The sequence below is a fragment of the Chiloscyllium plagiosum genome, unplaced genomic scaffold (genome assembly GCF_037043375.1).
Source record: "Chiloscyllium plagiosum isolate Xiang-an unplaced genomic scaffold, Cpla_swu_hap1 HiC_scaffold_10, whole genome shotgun sequence".
Lineage (NCBI taxonomy): Eukaryota > Metazoa > Chordata > Chondrichthyes > Orectolobiformes > Hemiscylliidae > Chiloscyllium > Chiloscyllium plagiosum.
The window spans coordinates 1388084-1407015 of record NW_028270148.1 but is presented as its reverse complement, the minus strand read 5'-3'; the positions used below and the strand labels follow the sequence as shown (position 1 = coordinate 1407015).

At 42.6% G+C, this 18932-nt stretch overlaps 1 protein-coding gene across 1 annotated transcript in view; it reads right to left on the bottom strand.

Moving 5' to 3' along the window:
- The window catches only part of ncoa1 (nuclear receptor coactivator 1), a 100924-nt gene that overhangs the window by 52941 nt on the left and 29051 nt on the right, over positions 1–18932 (bottom strand). Inside the window, exons 7-8 of the mRNA XM_043695214.2 lie at positions 16431–16526; positions 4624–4764 (exon numbers count right to left, since the gene is read on the bottom strand). Of these exons, the coding sequence (XP_043551149.2) occupies positions 4624–4764; positions 16431–16526 (237 nt within the window). The remainder of the gene's footprint in view (positions 1–4623; positions 4765–16430; positions 16527–18932) is intronic.

Genomic DNA, 18932 nt, shown 5'->3' with positions numbered 1-18932 from the left:
AACACCACTGATTGCAGTTCGACACTTTGAGAAACTCCCTTCCACTACTACTCTGTCTTCTGTTGCCCAGTCAGTTCCTAATCCATCTAGCTAGTACAACCTGGACCCCATGTGACTTCACTTTCTCCATAAGCCTACCATGGGGAATCTTATCAAACACTTTACTGAAGTCCATGTAAATGACATCTACAGCCCTTCCCTCATCAATCACTTTACCACTTCCTCAAAGAATTCTATTAAGTTGGTAAGACATGACCTTCCCTGTACAAGACCATGCTGCGTATCACTGATTAGACTATTTTCTTCCAAATGTAAATAGATCCTTTCCCTCAGTATCTTCTCCAGTGGCTTTCCTACCACTAACATCAGGCTCTCCAGTCTATAATTATCTGGATTATCCTCGCTACCCTTCTTAAACAAGGGAACATTAGCAATTCTCCAGTCCTCGGGGACCTCACCCGTGTTCAAGGTTGCTGTAAAGGTATCTGTTAAGGCCCAACCATTTCCTCTCTCACTTCCCTCAGTAAGCTGGGATAGATCCCATCTGGACCTGGGGACTTGTCCACCTTAATGCCTTTTAGATTACCTAACACTTATGCCGGCCTGATCTCGAGTAATGAAACATCTATCCCTAACCTCAACATTCATCACGTCCCTCTCCTCGGTGAATACAGATGCCAAGTACTAAGAATCTCACCTATTTTCTCTGACTCCACGCATAACTTTCCTCCTTTGTCCTTGAGTGGCCCCTATTTCTCGTTACCCTCTTTCACCTTATATATGAATAAAAGGCTTTGGGACTTTTTGTAACCCTGTTTGCTAAAGATATTTCATGACCCCTTTTAGCCCTCTTAATCACTTGTTTCAGATTGGTCCTACTTTCCAGGTATTCTTCCAAAGCTTCATCGTCTTCAGTCACCTAGACCTTACATACGCTTCCTTTTCCCTCTTAGCAAGTCTTACAATTTCACCTGTCATCCATGGTTCCCTAATCTTGCCATTCCTATCCCTCATTTTCACAGGGACATGTCTGTCCTGCATTCTCATCAACCTCTCTTTAAAAGCCTCCCACATAGCAAATATGGATTTACCCTCAAACAGCTGCTCCCGATCCACATTCACCAGCTCCTGCCAATTTTTGCTATAGTTGGCCTTCCCCCAATTTAGCACTCTTCCTTTAGGACCACTCTCCTCTTTGCCCATGAGTATTTTAAAACTTACGGAATTGTGATCAGTATTCCCAAAGTAATCCCCTACTGATACTTCAACCACCTGGCCAGGCTCATTCCCCAACACCAGGTCCAGTATGACCCCCTCCCAAGTTGGACTATTTACATACTGCTCTAGGAAACCCTCCTAGAGGCTCCTTACAAATTTTGTTCCATCTAGACCTCTAACACTAAGTGAATCCCAGTCAATGTTGGGAAAATTCAAATCTCCTATCACCACCACCCTGTTGCTCCTCCATCTTTCCATAACCTGTTTACATATTTGTACCTCTATCTCATGCTTGCTGTTGGGAGGCCTGTAATATAGACCCAAAATTGTTACCGTACCCTTCCTATTTCTGAGCTCTGCCCATATTGTCTCAATGCTCGAGTCCTCCATAGTGCCCTCCTTCAGCACAGCTGCGATATCCTCTCTGACCAGTAATGTAACTCCTCGAACCCTTTTACCTCCCTCTCTATCCGGCCTGAAGCATCAATATCCTGGGATATTTAGTTGCCAATCATGCCCTTCCCTCAACCAAGTCTCAGTAATAGCAATAACATCATACTCTCAAGTACTAATCCAAGCCCTAAGTTCATCTCCCTTACCTACTACAGTACACTTTTTGCCTAAAAACAAATGCATCTCAGATCACAAGAGCCTTTGCGTTCATCATCTGCTCCCTGCCTACTCTTCTCCTTAGTCACGCTGACTTAATTATCAAGTTCCTTACTGTCCACTAACCTCTTTATTTGGTTCCCATCCCCCTGCCACATTAATTCAAACCCTCCCCAACAAGGAGACCATTGATAAATTTCTGCAATACATCTTGTGTTTGCATACACTGAACATTAGTGGTGGACGGAGTGAGTGTTTGTGGATGTAGTGCCAATCAAGCGGGCTGCTTTGTCCTGAGTGGTGTCAAGCTTTGTGATTACTGTTGGAACTGCACCCATCATGGCAAATGTAGAATATTCCACCAGCCCACCCCCCTCCTGACTTATGCTATGTAGACTTTGGGGAGTCATGAGGTGAGTTATGCACCACAGTATTCCTAGCCTCTGACCTGCTCTTGTAGCCATGGCCTGTGTTTATATGGTGAGTCCAAAGGGGTTTCTGGACAATGATAATATCAAGGATGTTGACAGTGGGGCACTGTTCGGTGAAATAACAAAGGACTGGTGAGGGAAGAGGATTCAGTCATACAAGGAGGTTGGAGAACACAGGCCATGAAAGTTGAGAGGAGATTTGAATGAAAAGATTAGATAGAGTAAGGAGAAACTGTTTTTAATGACAAAAGGATCTTTAACGAGGGAATACAGGTGGAAAGTAATCACCATAAGAATCAGAGGTGACATAACAAAAAGGGAATTTAATGGAGAATTGCTGTGATTTGAATCAAAAAATGTGGTGCTGGAAAAGCACAGCCAGTCAGACAGCATCTGAGGAGCAGGAGAGTCAACATTTCAAGCAAAAGCTTTTCATCAGGAATGTGGGAGAACCACAAGGGGGCTGAGAGATAAATGGCTGGGGGTGCAAGGCAGCTGGGAATGCAAGTGTTCGGTCACAGGGCGATGGGTTAGTTTAGTGCGTGTGCCCCAGAGATGTTCTCTAAAGCATTCCACAAATTGGTGTCCTGTGTCCTCAACATAGAGTTGACCACATTGAGGTGTTTGGAGGTACAGTGATGAGGTGTTTGGAGGTACAGAAAATCTCGGCTGGATATGGAAGGATCCTTTGGAGCCTTGAATAGAGATGGGAGGAGGGGGGTAGGCAGGTTTTACACTTGTTGCGGTGGCAAGGGAATGGTGGGTTGGTGGGGGAGCGTTGACCTAATGAAGGAGTCACGGAGGGAATAGTCTCTGCGGAATGTTTAAAGGCGTGGGGAGGGAAATATATCTCTGGTGGTGGGATCTGACTGTAGATGGCAGAAATGGCGAAGGATGAAGCGTTGTATCCAGAGATTGTGTGGTGAAAGGTGTCCTTGCTGTGATTGGAAAGGGGGAGGGGGGATGGTGTAGTCCAGATAGCTGCGGAAGTCAGTGGGTTTGAAGTAGATGCCCGTGTTGAGTCAGTCACTAGAAATAGAAATGCGGAGGTCCAGGAAAGAGAAGGAGGTGTTTTCAAGATGGTCCAGGTGAAATTGAGGTCAGGGTGAAAGGTGTTTGAGAAGTTGATCAACTACACTGGGGAGACAGGACGTCAACTTGCGGAATGTTTCAGAGAACATCGCCAGGACACACTGTTATGGATCAGGCCCGACCCCTCAAAACATTTTAAACTGAGAGTCCAGACCCTAGCTTTGCTATTTGATTTACTTAAGTGTATAGTGGATTTTCCTGCCGAGAATTAGCTGGTCAGCTGACTTAGTTTTTAAACAAAACAGAATTTATTCACAAAATTACAGTATGAAACACATAGACCAGAAAATAGAAAACTTATCCTATCCGAACACTGAGGCTATTCGGACTTAATGCTATTCCAAAATACATGCAACAATCCCAATAAACACCCCTTGGCACAAAAAGTAAAAACCAACAAAGACTTACACACTTGAAGTTAGAGTGAGCAAGAGCGAGAATCAGGCTGGATTGCTTCCGACAGCCTTCCTTCAAACATGCTGCTGCTGAACTGGCCACTCCCCTTTCATTACACAAGTTTTTTTAACTTGAAAGTCTTCTGTCTGAGGCAGTATCTGTTAGCTGTAAAAAATGGGCCCTAAAATCTATCCAAACTCTCAAACTTTTCAGAGTCTGGGCCGTTTACAACCTCAAGCAAAAATCAAGGATGACATCACCTTGCCGGAATGAGCAGCCTCGTCACAACACGCAACAAACAACCCCACCACCCTGTGGCTGAACACTTCAACTCCCCCTCCCACTCCACCAAGGACATGCAAGACCCGAGGTCCTCCACTGCTAAATCCTAGCGATCCGACAACTGGAGGAAGAACACCTCATCTTCCACCTTGCGGCCCTTCAGCTCCCATGGAATCAGTGTTGATTTCACTAGCTTCCTCATTTCCCCTCCCCCACCTTATCTCAGATCTGACCCTCCAACTCGGCACTACCCTCTTGAACTGTCCCACCTGCCCATCTTCCTTCCCACCTGTCCACTCCACCCTCCTCTCTGACCGATCACCATCACCTCTCACCTTCATCCACCTATCGCATTCCCAGTTACCTTCCCGCCACCCCATTCCCCTCCCATTTATCTCTCAGCCCCCTTCAGCCAGCCCCACATTCCTGACAAAATGCTTATGCTCGAAATGTGGACTCTCCTGCTCCTCAGATGCTGCCTGTGCTTTTCCAGTGCCACACTTTTTAACTCTGATCTCCAGCATCTGCAGTCCTCATTTTCTCCCTGCTGTCCAGATCACTGTCCAGTAGTTAAGAACAAGCAATGATTACCTACCTTCCTGGAGCAGCTGTTTAGCATACGAGGATCCCCGTTGCTGTGGCTGGAAAAAAGCATAGATACATTTCCTGACCAGATCCTCCCAGCCCACTCTTGCTGAGGCCCGTAGAGTGCTTGCATCAATAGAAATAATCTTTCCTAAAACAAAATAAGAGAGTTTAATACAATCAAACCTCAACCCCAACTTGAACCCCAAATACAATCATGCATAATAATTAAAATGGAGATTTTAACTGTGCCCATCACCTGAAGGGAGCTGGAATAGACAGAACTGCAAGTGTCCAGATTAACAAGAGCTCTGGTGAAATACCATCTGGTGACCCATATTCAGTACTGCTCACTGTACCATAGAAATGGTATTGGGATGCTCAAGACAGTGCTATGACTCCCCTCTGGGACAAGTGGGACATGGACTTTCTGGCTTGAATTATGTTTACTGTCAAATGTACTCACATGAGAATAGTGAATGCTTATAATCACCACTTACAGCACGATCCTAGATACAAATGGATCTAGGTACAGAATTTTGGTACAAAACAGAAAAATTAAAGAAAACAAAGTAAAAAAGTTAAACATTACAGACCTTCTTACTAAAAAGTAGAAAAACCAAACAACCACAGTTAACAGTTAACACCATAGTCGATAAGCGCCTAGCAATATTACCAGTGCACCACAAGAACCCCTCATCAGAAAGGAAAGAAGGATGAAAGATTCAATTATGAGGACTGTTATGAAGTTGAAGCCATGTACTGTACCTTTAAGAGATAGAATGCTGTTCTGTACTCAGGGCTTACAAGCAGCTATGTATATGACTAGATGGCAGTCCCAGAGTGTACTGGAAAATTTTAATTAATATAACATTTGGCTGTGAAATGGATACTTGAGTTTGGCTGCTGTTTTGACAATAATTCAAATTTAACCAATCAGTTTAAATTATGTCCCAGGATACTAAGACCCTATTGAGTTTGGATTTATTGTTTTGCCAGCATCAAACCAATAGGTAGATCCGATGCTGGGCGGGGCGGTGGATAAGAAAGTGCACATTTTGAAAGCTGGCCAGAGATCTGCCGTAGAAAAAGAGAAAAAATCCTGGAGAGCTCATTACCCATCTAACACCTTGCTCTCAAAGAAATAAGAAAATATTCTCTATCAAAGGTACTGTTTCATGAGAAACACACTGACAGTAAAAACAAAGAGGGGAACCCAGGGAGGTCAGCAGCTGGAAGAGTGAAAACACAGAAGACGACAGAGATTAGTTTGAAATTAAGTTGATGCAATTTTAATAAGTATCTTATTGGAATAGCATTTTGTTATAGAGTTCGAGGCAGACAGTAAGCAGTTCAGAGAAAGGAGGGCTTAGATTTGTGAATTGTTTTTGTTTGATGTTCTCTTTCAGAGTTAGAAAATAAATTGACATTATTTTCTTTAAATAGTGGAATTTGGAAGTTCTCTGTCCCTCATATTTTAACAGATTATGAGGCGAGACCAGCTTTTCTGGGCACTTAGATTATTTAACAGAGGGTTCTGCCTCCGTGTCCTAACAGGACTGATTGAATAAACTAGCCTTGAACTCTATTTTGCATAGAAGTTATAAGAGCTATTTGAGATCTTGTATTTATTTGGGGGAAAAGAGAAATTATTTCTTCTGAGTGTCCAAAATAGGGAGGCACCATCTTAATATTGAAGCTAAGCCCTCTAGAAGTGGAACACCAACTGCTTCTCGATTAACAGAAACAGATGTTTCTGACAATCTTCCCAAAGGGCTCTGGTTGCTGGGGGCCAGATGCAAATTTCAAAACTGAAGCTGAATGGTTATTTTTGGACAAGGGTATTAAGGGAAACCAACTAAAAATGGTTAGAGAGAATTAACAAAGATCAACCATGAAAAGCAGAACAGACTCTAGGTTGGAACAAAGACTGGGAAGTGTGTCCCGCAGACAGCATTGCAGCAGAGGAGAAAAAAGGGATTGGTTAACAGGGGAAAGCAGGGTTAGAGAGAAAGCTTGATGAGAAAAGACAGCCAGGGTTCCATGGTTATGTGAACAGAAAATGATTAATGAAGAGAAATGTCTTTACTGCCAGAAACTGGAAAGTTATTACGGGATCGAAAGAGGAGGCAGACTAAGCACATAATGCATTTTGGTTCTGTATTCACAAAGAAAGACACAAGTTATGTTCCAAAACTGTTGGTGAACACATGGTCAAGTGAGAGAGAGAAAATAAAGGAAATCAGTATGAGCAGGGGAAAAGCTGTTGGGAAATTGACGGGATTAAAGATCAAACTTGAACTCTGAGCTTTAATCAGCACATAGAAGTATGATATTGTTGGAATTACTGAGACACAGTTGAAAGAAGGACAAGAATGGTAGCTCAATATTCCAATGTACTAAAGTTTCTATCAAAGTGTAGAAGCTGCAGGATGGTGGTTGGGGGGGAGGGGGGAGGTGGGAGGGTAGGAATTGTTATGCAGCAGACTAACGTAATCTTTTCCATGGTCCATACCCCCCTATTCTCGGCCTATTCATGTGTCTGTCTAAATGCCCGTTAAACTTTGCTAACATATCGTTTCTATCACCTCCCCTGGCAGCACATTCCAGGCACCTACCACCTTGTGTAAAAAACTTACCTCGTAAATCTCCTTTAAATTTTTCCCTTCTCACCTTAAACCTATGCGCCTCGTATTTGACATTTCAACACTAGGAAAGATACTCTGACTATCCCTCTTATTCATGCCCCTCATAACTTTATATACTTCTATCAAGTGGTCTCTCAACCTCCAACGCTATTGCAAAACAATCCAATGTATCCAAACTCTGCTTATTGTTAATACACTCCAATCTAGGCAGCATCCTGGTAAACCTCTTTTGCACCCTCTTCAAGGCCCTGTTATGAAGTGGAGGGAGAGTGAAAACTGGACTAGCAAGCACAGAGTGTGCTGAAAGATTTTAAAATGTAACATTTGGCTGTGAAACAAATACCTGAGCTGAGCTGCTATGTCCCACAACAATTCAAATTTAGCCAGTTAAAATTATGCCCCAAGATACTAAAACCAAATTAATTTGAATTTTACTGTTTTGACATCAAACCAATGAGACGATCCAATGTTCTGGGAATAAAAATCAGGCATTTTGAACAGTTAGCCAGAGAGGCAAAGAGCACCAATACAGACTGCCCACAGACCCACTCTCTGAAAGGTGCCTTTATCAATGAAAGACCTGTGCAACAGAAGACCAAAGAAAAGACACCAGAAAATCTACACAGGAAGATTGTAAGCTAGCTGGTTTTGAAACTTGAATTTTTTTTTGTAATCTTAATCGAGGTTTTTATCGAATCAGTATATTGTTGGAGAGTGGGAGGTCGATAAATCGATCAGACAAATGAGACCTACAGTATACACAGTTGTTGTTTAATGTTCTCTTCATGGAGTTAAAGAATAAACTGTTATTTTTTCTTTAAATAGTGGAATTTGGAGTTCGTTGTCACTCATACTTTAACAGATTACAAGGCGAGATGAGCTATTCTATGTGTCTGGTTTAAATTAGCAGAGAGGTTTACCCAGTGTCAAAACAGTTTGGGAACTCGGGATCATGATTTGGACATGTTTAGACAGATCCAGTCTGAGACGTGGACAGATTCTGCAGATTTAGACACTTGCCAGCTCATGTCCTTGATCTTTATATAAACAAAGGTGAGACAATTTGGTTAATTTCGGTTATTTGTGGTTGGTGAAATTAAAAGTGAGAGAAATGGTTCTGAAAATTGCTAAAGAGGTTCTGGGTTTAGAAAATGATTCCTAAATGTGCCAAGAAAGTTTAGAAAGAAAAAAAAAGACCTTACTTTTAGAATTAGCAAAGAGGTTAGAATTGGATTTAACCAAGGACAAAAGTAAAGCTGAAATTACTCAAACACTTAGGTGTGTCAGAGAAACAGGGGTCTGGATTAAAGTGGTGCTGGAAAAGCACAGCAGGTTAGGCAGCATCTAAGGAGCACAAAAATCGACGTTTCAGGCAAAAGCCCTTCATCAGGAACAGACAAGTGCGGTAGAGTTAGAAAAATTTAAATTACAATTGAGAAAAATGGAGTGAGAAGATAATCAAAGGGGTAGAGAGAGAGAGAGAGAGAAGAAAGAGAAAGAGGAAAAATAAAGAGAGAAGCTTCTTAGCTAAGCAGAGAGAGAAAAAGGGGAGAGAGAAAAAGAGACAAGACAAAGAGAAATGGTGAGAGAGTTTGAACTTCAGAAATTGCAACTTAGTCAGCAAAGTTAACAGGATGGAGATGAAGAGAGAAGGTAGTGGCATATACAATATGTTAAAACTCTAAAGATGTTGAAGCCTTCTTTATTTCATTTGAAAAATTGGCAAGGCAGATGGAGTGGTCCGAGGATTTGTGCAAGGCTAGTTTAGACTAAATTGGTAGGCAGAGGTAATTAGGTATTTGCAGCATTGACAGACAAGGGGGTCAAGAGATTATGAAGAAGGTAAACAGGCTATTTTAAGTGCATAAGAATTGGTACCAGAAGCATATAGGCAGCAGTTCAGAAACACAAAAAAGGAACCAGGTCACATTTCTGTTGAGTTTGAAAGAATTAAACATAGTAATTTTGATCGATGGGTCTGTGCTTTGAAAATAGATAGGACATTTGAGGCTCTAAGAGAGATTATTCTGCTGGAGGAGTTTAAAAACTCACTTCCGGAGATGCTAAGAATTCATATGGATCTACAGAAAGTTCAGGAAGTGAGAAGAGCAATAATTAGCAGATGAATATACATTGATGCATAAGACAAGCTTCCGGCAAGAATTTCATCCTGTGGAGGGCTGGAAGTTGGAAGAAGGGGAGATCCTACGCTATGAAACAAAGAGTAGAGAAAACTGGTAAGTGTTTACCACAGGTCATAAAAGAAGCCCAACAGGGTAGAAAGGTGGTGAAAGGCCTCAGGGGTTTTCACTATAATGGAGTGGGACACAGAAAATCACAGTGCCGGTGGTTTCAGCAGGGCATTGGGAAAAGGTGATCTCACTGCCAGAAAGTGTGGGAAAAGATGTGGTAAAAGAAGCTAAGCCAGTGGCATTAGTGAAAGTAGTGAAGGAGACCCCAAGAAACGTTGAGGAGCTGCAGGAGAGTGCACAGCCACGACAGGGATTGGGCATGGAGCTAGTGCCTGACCTCCATAAAGAATTTGCCTCTGTGGGTAAAGTTTACTCAGAAAGCACAGGGGGAGAAGGGCACAAAGTTATAATTTTGAGAGATGCAGAATCTAACCAGTCTCTAACAGTAAGAGATGAACATATTTGCACACTTTCTGACCTGTTACCCGACAGAGTGGTAATTTTCGGGATAGATGGACAGAAATGTAGCGTTTCCCTATGTAAGATCAAGTTGGATTGCCAACTCAAGACTGGGAAAGAACAGTGGGAGTGATTAACAGTGTCATTTCCAGGAATCCAGTTAGTATTTGGGAACAATTTAGCAGGGTCCAAGGTGGGAGTGACACCCCTTGTTGTGGTAAAGCCCAAGGAAGACCAGGGAACTGAGGAGTTAAAAGAAAAATGCCCTGGTGTTTTTCCAGACTGTGTTGCAACAAAATCCAACTATCATAAGTCATAGCACGAAGCAAGAACTAAAGAGAAAGATGAAGGAGTTCAGGTTCAGTTAACAGACACTGTGTTTGACGTAATGGTACAGGAAAAGTCTGAATAGGCTGAGGGTCATACAACAGAAAGACGAGACAATAAAACATACATATGTTGATGAGTACTCAGAAAAGGAGGCAGAGAATATTCCTGAGGGTTATTATCTCAAAAATAGAATTCTAAGATGAAAATGGAGACGACGGCAGGTTAGTGCAGAGGAGAAATGGGCCGAAGTGCACCAGATTGTGTTGCCGGTAGCATACAGACAGTAAGTGTTACAGGTAGCACATGAACTAATGTAGGAGGTTACCTAGTTATACGAAAGACTCAATACTAAGATACAAAAACATTTTTATTGGCATGAAATGCAAAAGGATGTGGCTAACTTTTGCCGTACATGTCATACATGCCAAATGGTAGGTAAGCCACAGGCAGTAGCACATTTGTTGCCAATTTCGGCATTCGAAGAATCTTTCACGTGGGTTATAATTGATTGTGTAGGTCCCCTCCTGAGAACTAAAACTGAGAACCAATACTTGTTAACCATAATGGATGTGTTTACCAGATTTCCGGAGGCAATTCCATTACAGAGTGTGAAGACAAAAAAGGTGGTAGAGGAGTTAGTAGCTTTCTTCACACGGTATGGGCTACCCAGAGAGATTCAGTCAGACCAAGGGTCAAACTTTACCACTAGGCTGTTTCAGGAAGTCATGGATAGCTTAGGTATAAAGCTCTTGATTTAAAGTGCGCATCATCCTGAATCCCAGGGAGCTTTGGAAAGTTGGCATCAGACCCTGAAGACTATATTAAGAGCGTACTGTCAGGATTAACAGAATGATGGGGATAAAGTTATCTCAGTCGTACTGTTTACCATTAGAGATGCCCCAAACGAATCTACTCAGTTCACTCCCTCTGAGTTAATATTCGGACATGAAGTGAGAGGCCCTTTGAAATTAATTAAAGAAAAATTGACAGGACCAAAGTCGGAGGTCTCACACTTGGATTATGTATCTAAGGTGAGGCAGAGATTAAATCGTGTAGGTAAGTTAGCTAAACAGCATCGAACGAGAGCACAGCATAGAATGAAGCAGGTGGCAGATAAAGTCTCTGCAATTTGGAAGTTTTCCCGTGGAGATGACATATTAGTATTGCTACCAGTGATAGGATATCCCTTCAAAGCTAGGTTTAGTGGCCCCTATCAAATTGAAAAAACGTTGAGACAAGTGAAATATCCGGTTAAGAATCAGACAGGAAAAAACTGCATCAGGTATGTCATGTGAATATTTTGAAACCTTATTATACTAGAGAGAAAGAATTGGAGAAACAGGTGTTAGTTACTGCCCTGCAGAGTGAGGAATCAAATCCAGAAGTTGTGGAGTTTGATGTACCTCAAAATATGTTAAACAATAAGGAAGGCCTTGAGGAGTGGGATAGCTTAGTTTACTATCTGTCTCAGGAGCAAAGAATGCAGCTGAAAGGTTTGTTACAGCAGTATGAGGATATATGCAGGAATAAGATGGGGAGGACTAATGCTATTGTGTATGAGGTAGACATAGGGAATGCTGTTCCAATAAAACTACACCCCGATCGGCTTAATCCTTTCAAAGCCAGACAGGTCTAGAAGGAAGTGGAGGCCATGCTCAACAAAGATATCATCGAACCAAGTCAGAGCGAGTGGAGTTCGCTGATCATCTTAGTTCTAAAACCTGACAGGACTCAACGATTTTGTGTGGACTATCGGAAGGTCAATGCCGTAACAAAATCAGACTCATACCCAATACCGAGATTAGAAGACTGTATCGAGAAAGTTGGATAAGCCAGTTACATTCCGAAGTTGGACCTACTGCATGGTTACTGGCAGATACGTTTAATCAGACAAAGCCAAAGAAATTTCTGCATTTGTAACCCCAAATGGGCTATATCAATTCAAAGTGATGTCTTTTGGAATGAAGAACACATCTGTCACATTCCAAAGACTCATGAACAGAGTTGTGATTGAGTTAACAAACTGTGCAGTCTATTTGGACGATGTAGTGACCTTAGTGAATCCTGGGAAGGTCACATGGTACAGTTGGCATAGCTCTTTGACTGATTATGAGAAACAAAACTGAATTTGCGAAAGCAGAGGTGACGTTCTTGGGACAGAACATCGGTCATGGAAGGTTGACCCCATGGAATGCAAAGACGAAGGCCATCGAGGAATTTCCATGACCAACCTCAAAGAAGGAGGTACTCAGTGGATTCTTCCGGAAAGTTGTTCCAAACTTCAGTAGCGTAGTGGTACCATTAACAGATTTGCTAAAGAAGAACACAATATTTCGGTGGACAGAACAATGCCCTCATTCCTGATGAAGGTTTTTGCCCAAAATGTCGATTTTTGTCCTCCTCAAATGCTGCCTGACCTGCTGTGCTTTTCCAGCACTACTCTAATCTTGACTCTAATCTCCAGCAACTGCAGTACCCACTTTCGCCTAGAACAATACCAGGAGGCAGTTGACAATTTAAAAGCAGTACTAACCACTGCACCAGTTTTAGCTACATCAAGCTTTTTGAAACCCTTCAAAGTTGCAATTGATGCTGGTGACATAGGAATTGCAGCTATACTGCTACAGGAAGATGATGATGTAATTTTGTGCCAGTTAGTTATTTCTCAAAGAAACTCAACACCCACCAGAGAAAATACCCTCCGATCGAAAAAGAATTTCACGAGCTATGTGTCAGAGTCAGTTCTGTACACAGATCACAATCCACTTACATTCTTGGAATGATTTAAAGACAAGAACATGAGATTATTTCATCGGAGTCTTATGTTACAGACTTTTAATTTACAATTCATATATATTGCAGGTTGTAAGAATGCAATAGCAGATGTGTTATCATGGATTTTGCTGATAAAGTATAGATGAGATTGAATAGATACCAACATTATATAAATGTGGGCAGAAGTTAATATGAACTTAGATTAAAGTCCTGTGTATGTCATGGTAACATGGTTAAGAAATAGAAAAAAAATGAAACCATCTTTTCATTATGATGGTTCACTTTTTTCTTAAGGGGGGACGTAGGCTTGGGAGAGTGAAGGGTTAAGGGAGAGTGAAAGCTGGCAAGGACCTAGCAAGCAGAGTGCGCTGAAAAATTGAAAACTGCAACATTTAGCTATGAAACAAATAACTGAGCTGAGGTGCTATGTCCCACAACAATTCGAATTTCGCCAATCGGTTTATGCCCCAAGGTATAAAAACATAATTGAATTTGAATTTTACTGTTTTGATGACATCAAACCAATGAGGCAATCTGATGTTTTGGGGAATAAAAATCAGGTATTTTGAACAGCTAGCCAGAGAGGCAAAGAGCACCAATATAGACTGCCCACAGACCCACTCTCTGAAAGGTACCTTTATCAATGAAAGACCTGTGCAACAGAAGACCAAAGAAAAGACACCAAAAACTCTACAGAGGAAGATTGACAGCTGGCTGGTTTTGAAACTTGAATTTTGTAATCATAATCGAGATTCTTATCGAATCAGTATATTTTTGTACAGTGGGAGGTAGATAAATCGATCAGACAAAGGAGGCCTACAGTGTACACAGTTGTTGGTTAATGTCCTCTTCTTGGAGTTAAAGAATAAACTGTTTTTCTTTACGTAATGGAATTTGGGTAGTCCTTTGTCACTCTCACTTTAACAGATTACGAGGCAAGATGAGATTTTCTGTTGTGTGTCTGGTATAAATTAGCAGAAGGGTTTCCCCTGTGTCATAATAACCTCTACATCCAGAACAAAACTCCAAATGTGGCCTTTATAAATCCTTATAAAATTGCTGCACGACTTGCCAAATGTTATACTCAATGCCATGACTGTGCCATATGCCTAATTTACCACCTTATCCACTTGTGTTGCCACTTTCAGGAAACTATGGACTTGGATTCCAAGATCCCTCTGAACATCAATGCTCCTGAGGACTCAGCCATTTCCTGTATACTTTCCTCCTGCATTTGACCTCCCAAAATACATCATCTCACTCTTGTTCAGATTAAATTCCACCTGCCATTTCTCTGCTCAACTTTCCAACTGATCTATATCCCACTGCATCCTCTGATATCCTTCCTCACCATCCACAAGTCTACCAACTTTCATGTCATCTCCAAACTTACTAATCAGACCATCGACATTTCTAATCAAACCATTTATAAATATGACAAACAATAGTAGTTTCTGTACTAATCCTTGCAAACACCACTGGTCGCAGACCTCCAGTCAGAAAAACACCTCTTTGGAGCTACACCAAAGACTAAAACAATAGTAGAAGACTCACGCCACTCCATCCACTCCAGCCAAGAATTCCGGAAAACCAAAGACACCAAGATAGAAGAGGGCGAAATAATGGTCTCCTTTGATGTAACAGCCCTGTTCACATCCATCAACATCAACATCAACCAAGGAAACACTGACTACATTATTAGAACTACCAAAGACACATACACCAAACACCACCAACTTCATCAGCAAGGACGGTATCATCAAGCTAGTGGACCTATGCCTTACCATCCACTTCACCTTCAACAACAAAACCTACAGACAAACCAATGGAACACCCATGGGATCTCCAATATCAGGGTTCTTAGCAGAGGCAGTAATGCAGAGACTCAAACAAACAGCTCTGCCAACCATCCAACCCAAACTCTGGGTCCACTACGTGGATGACACCTTTGTCATCACTAAACAAAACAAATTAGAAGAAACCTTCAAGACCATCAACAATACCCTTACTGGCATAAAATAAAAGGAGGAAAACAGCAACAAACTACCATTCCTAGATGTCACAGTAGAACCAACAGCCAATGGGCAACTTCAAACCAGCATCTACAGGAAAACAACACATACGGACCAATTATTGAACTACAGACGCAATCATCCTAACATCCATAAACGAAGCTGCATCAGAACATTATTTCAACGAGCCACCACATACTGCAGCACAGAGGAACTACATAGAGCAGAGGAAAATCACCTACACAGTGTATTCAAAAAGAACGGGTACCCAATGAACACAGTCCATCGATTTCTCAGCATCAATCCCAAACAAGCAGACAAAACACGTCCAGAAACCCTAGCCGCTCCCCCCTACATCAAAGACATCTCAAAAATTACTGCCAGAATACTCAGACCCCTTGGCATCATGGTAGCCCACAAACCCACCAACACACTAAAACAGCAGCTATTGAAAAACCCTATACAGACAACAAGCAAAACTAATATCATTTACAAAATACCTTGCAAGAACTGTAACAAACACTACATTGGACAAACAGGCAGAAAACTAGCCACCATGATACATGAACATCAACTGGCCACAAAACAACATGACCCACTCTCACAAGTATCCTTACATACAGATGAGGAAGGACACCACTTCGACTGGGACAACACATCCATCCTAGGACAAGACAAACAGAGTCACACATGAGAATTCCTAGAAGCATAGCATTCCAACTGGAACTCTATCAATAAACACATTGACTTGGATCCCATTTACCACCTCTAAGAAAAAGAACAGGAAATGACATCACCATAGGAAATAGTGTCACCACAGGAAGTGATGTCACCAACCCAAGGAAACCCAAACACAAATAGAAAGCAGGCTACACCACCAGTGCTTCATCCGGAGGTTCACTTAAGATGTTACCTAGTATGGTGACGAAATGTCTGAAACTGAACCTTACAGCTCAGCGAGCAAACCCACATCCAGGGTCATTAGTGTTTAGAATTTTCTACCTTGAGAGAGCAATGGAAGCAAGGCAATTGAAATACTCAAGGCTGCATTGGACAGATTTCTGATTGGCAAGGGGTTTGAAGTTTGTGAGGGATGGACAGGAATGTAAAGTTGAGGCCACAATCAGATCAGTCATAATCTAACTGGAGAGCAAGCTTGAGGCATTGAATGGCCTACTCCTGCTCCCATTTCTCAAGTTCTTCCATTATTTAACTTCCTTCCCTTCTTTTCTTTGCATTTGACACAATCTATTGCAAGGATTCCCCAATAACACTGCATACTCATTCTCCTTTCCCCCTTATTCCGAATGTCTAGGTTCTGTTCTCCCCACTTCAGCATTCTACATATACACTTCAGATCAAAGTATTGCACCTATCCTTTGTCAGAGTGTCTGTCCTTACCTGTTGTGTCCTGTTTAGTGATGAATGTCTCAGGCACAGGAGCAAGCTGGGGTTTCGGCAATTTGCGGGCTATGCAAATCAAACAGGACTGCAGATCTGTTGACCAATGCAAACAAACAGCCTTTAGAATCAGATGGATGCCCATCAATTACCAGCAAAAAGAAAAGTATGAGACTGTAGCTGGTTCTCCCCAAAGAATGAGTTATCCCCTCCACTGACAGTGGTACATATGTACTGCAGGTACAGTTCTCCTGCAGATCTCCGGCTCTCTGCAAATGCTAGCTTTACCTTAGGCTTCCTAAAACAGCGTTTTTTGTTCCATTTTTTCATTCTTGAGAATTGAGCATCAGTGGCTGGGGCAGCATTTGCTGTAGATCTCTTGTTGTTCCTGAAAAGTTGGTGATGAGCTGCCTGCTTGAACCGCTGCAATCCATGTGCTACAGGTAGCCCCACAGTGTCATTATGGAGGGAATTAAACAATGCACTAAAGGAGAAGGTACACTGGCACCACTCCCCACCTTTTCCTCTGATACATTAATGATTGCATCGGTGCAACCTCGTGCTCCCACGAGGAGGTTGACCAGTTCATCAACTTCACCAACACATTCCATCCCGACCTTAAATTCATCTGGACCATCTCTGACACCTCTCTCCCCTTGCTGGACCTCTCCATCTCCATCAACGATGACTGACTCAACACTGATATTTTCTACAAACCCACTAACTCCCACAGTTACCTGGATGACACCTCTTCCCACCCTACCTTCTGCAAAAATTCTATTCCATATTCCCAATTCCTTCGCCTCCGCTGCATCTACTCGCAGGAGAACCAGTTCCATCACAGATCACAGCAGATGGCCTCCTTCTTTAGAGACAGCAATTTCCCCTCCCATGTGGTTGAAGATGCCCTTCAACGCATCTCATGCACTTCCTGCACCTCCGCCCTCAAACTCCACCCCCGCCCTCAAACCCCACCCCTCCAACCGCAACAAGGACAGAACACCCCCCCCATCCTCACATTCCACCCCAACCTCCTTATACAACGCATCATCCTCCACCATTTCTGCCACCTACAAACAGACCCCACCACCAGAAATATAGTTTCCTCCCCTCCCCTATCCACTTTCTGTAAAGACCATTCAAATGAGTGTGACATCAAGGCGCCCTAATTAAACTGGAGTTGGGGCAAACTCTCTGGTGGTTGGAGTCATACCTGGCACATAGGAAGGTGGTTATGGTTGCTGGAGGTCACTCAGCTCAGCTCCAGGACATCGCTGCAGGAGTCCCTCAGGGTAGTGCCCTAGGTCCAACCATCTGCAGCTGCTTCATCATTGGCCTTCCTTCCATCATAAGGTCAGATGTGGGGATGTTCGCCAATGGTTGCACAATATTCTGCATCATTCACAACTACTGAAGCAGTGCATGTTCAAGTGCCAACAAGATCTACACAATTTCAAGGATAGGGCTGACAAGTGGCAAGTAAATTCACACTACACACTTGCCAGGCAATGATCATTTCCAGTAAGAAATAATCTAACCACCAGCCCTTGACATTCAGTGGTTTTACCATCACTTAAATACCTAACTACCAACATTCTTTGAGTTACCATTGACCAGAAACTCAACTGGACTCACCACATAAACACAGTGGCTACAAGAACAGGTCAGAGGCTAAGAATACTGCAGTGGGTAACTCACCTCCTGACTCTGCAAAGTCTCTCCATCACCTACAAGGCACAAATCAGGAGTGTGATGGAATACTTCCCAGTTGCCTAGATGGGTATAGCTCCAACAACAATCAAGAAGCTTGACACTATCCAGGAGAAAGCAACCCACTTGACTGGCACCATATCCACAAACATCCACTCCATCCACCACTAACACTCAGTAACAGTAGTGTGTATTATCATAGAATCATAGAATGCCTACAGTGTTGAAACAGGCCATTTGGCCCAACAAGTCCATACCGACCCTCCAAAGAATATCCCACCCATACCCATTCCCCTACCCTATTACTCTATATTTCCCAAAACTAATGTACCCAACCTACACATCCCTGAACACAACAGGCAATTTAGCATAGCCAATTCACCTAACCTGCAGATCTTTGGACTGAGGGGGGAAACCGGAGCACCCAGAGGAAACCCACGCAGGCACAAGGAGAATGTGCAAACTCGCCAAAGACAGTCGCCCAAGGGTGGCAGCAACTACAAGATGCACTGCAGAAATACACCAAATAAAGATCTATGGATAGCACCTTCCAAACGGAGAAGGGCAGCAGATACAAGGGAACATCACCCCCTGAAAGTTCCCCTCCAAGCCAGTCAACATCCTGAAATGGAAATATATCATGATTATTTCACTGTGGCTGAGTCAAAATCCTGGAATTCCTCCCCGAAGGGCTCATCACATGGACTGCAGTAATTCAAGAAGGCAGCTCACTACAACAGGGATGGGCAATAAATGCTAGCGACACCATGTCCTTGATGAAGTACAACAAAA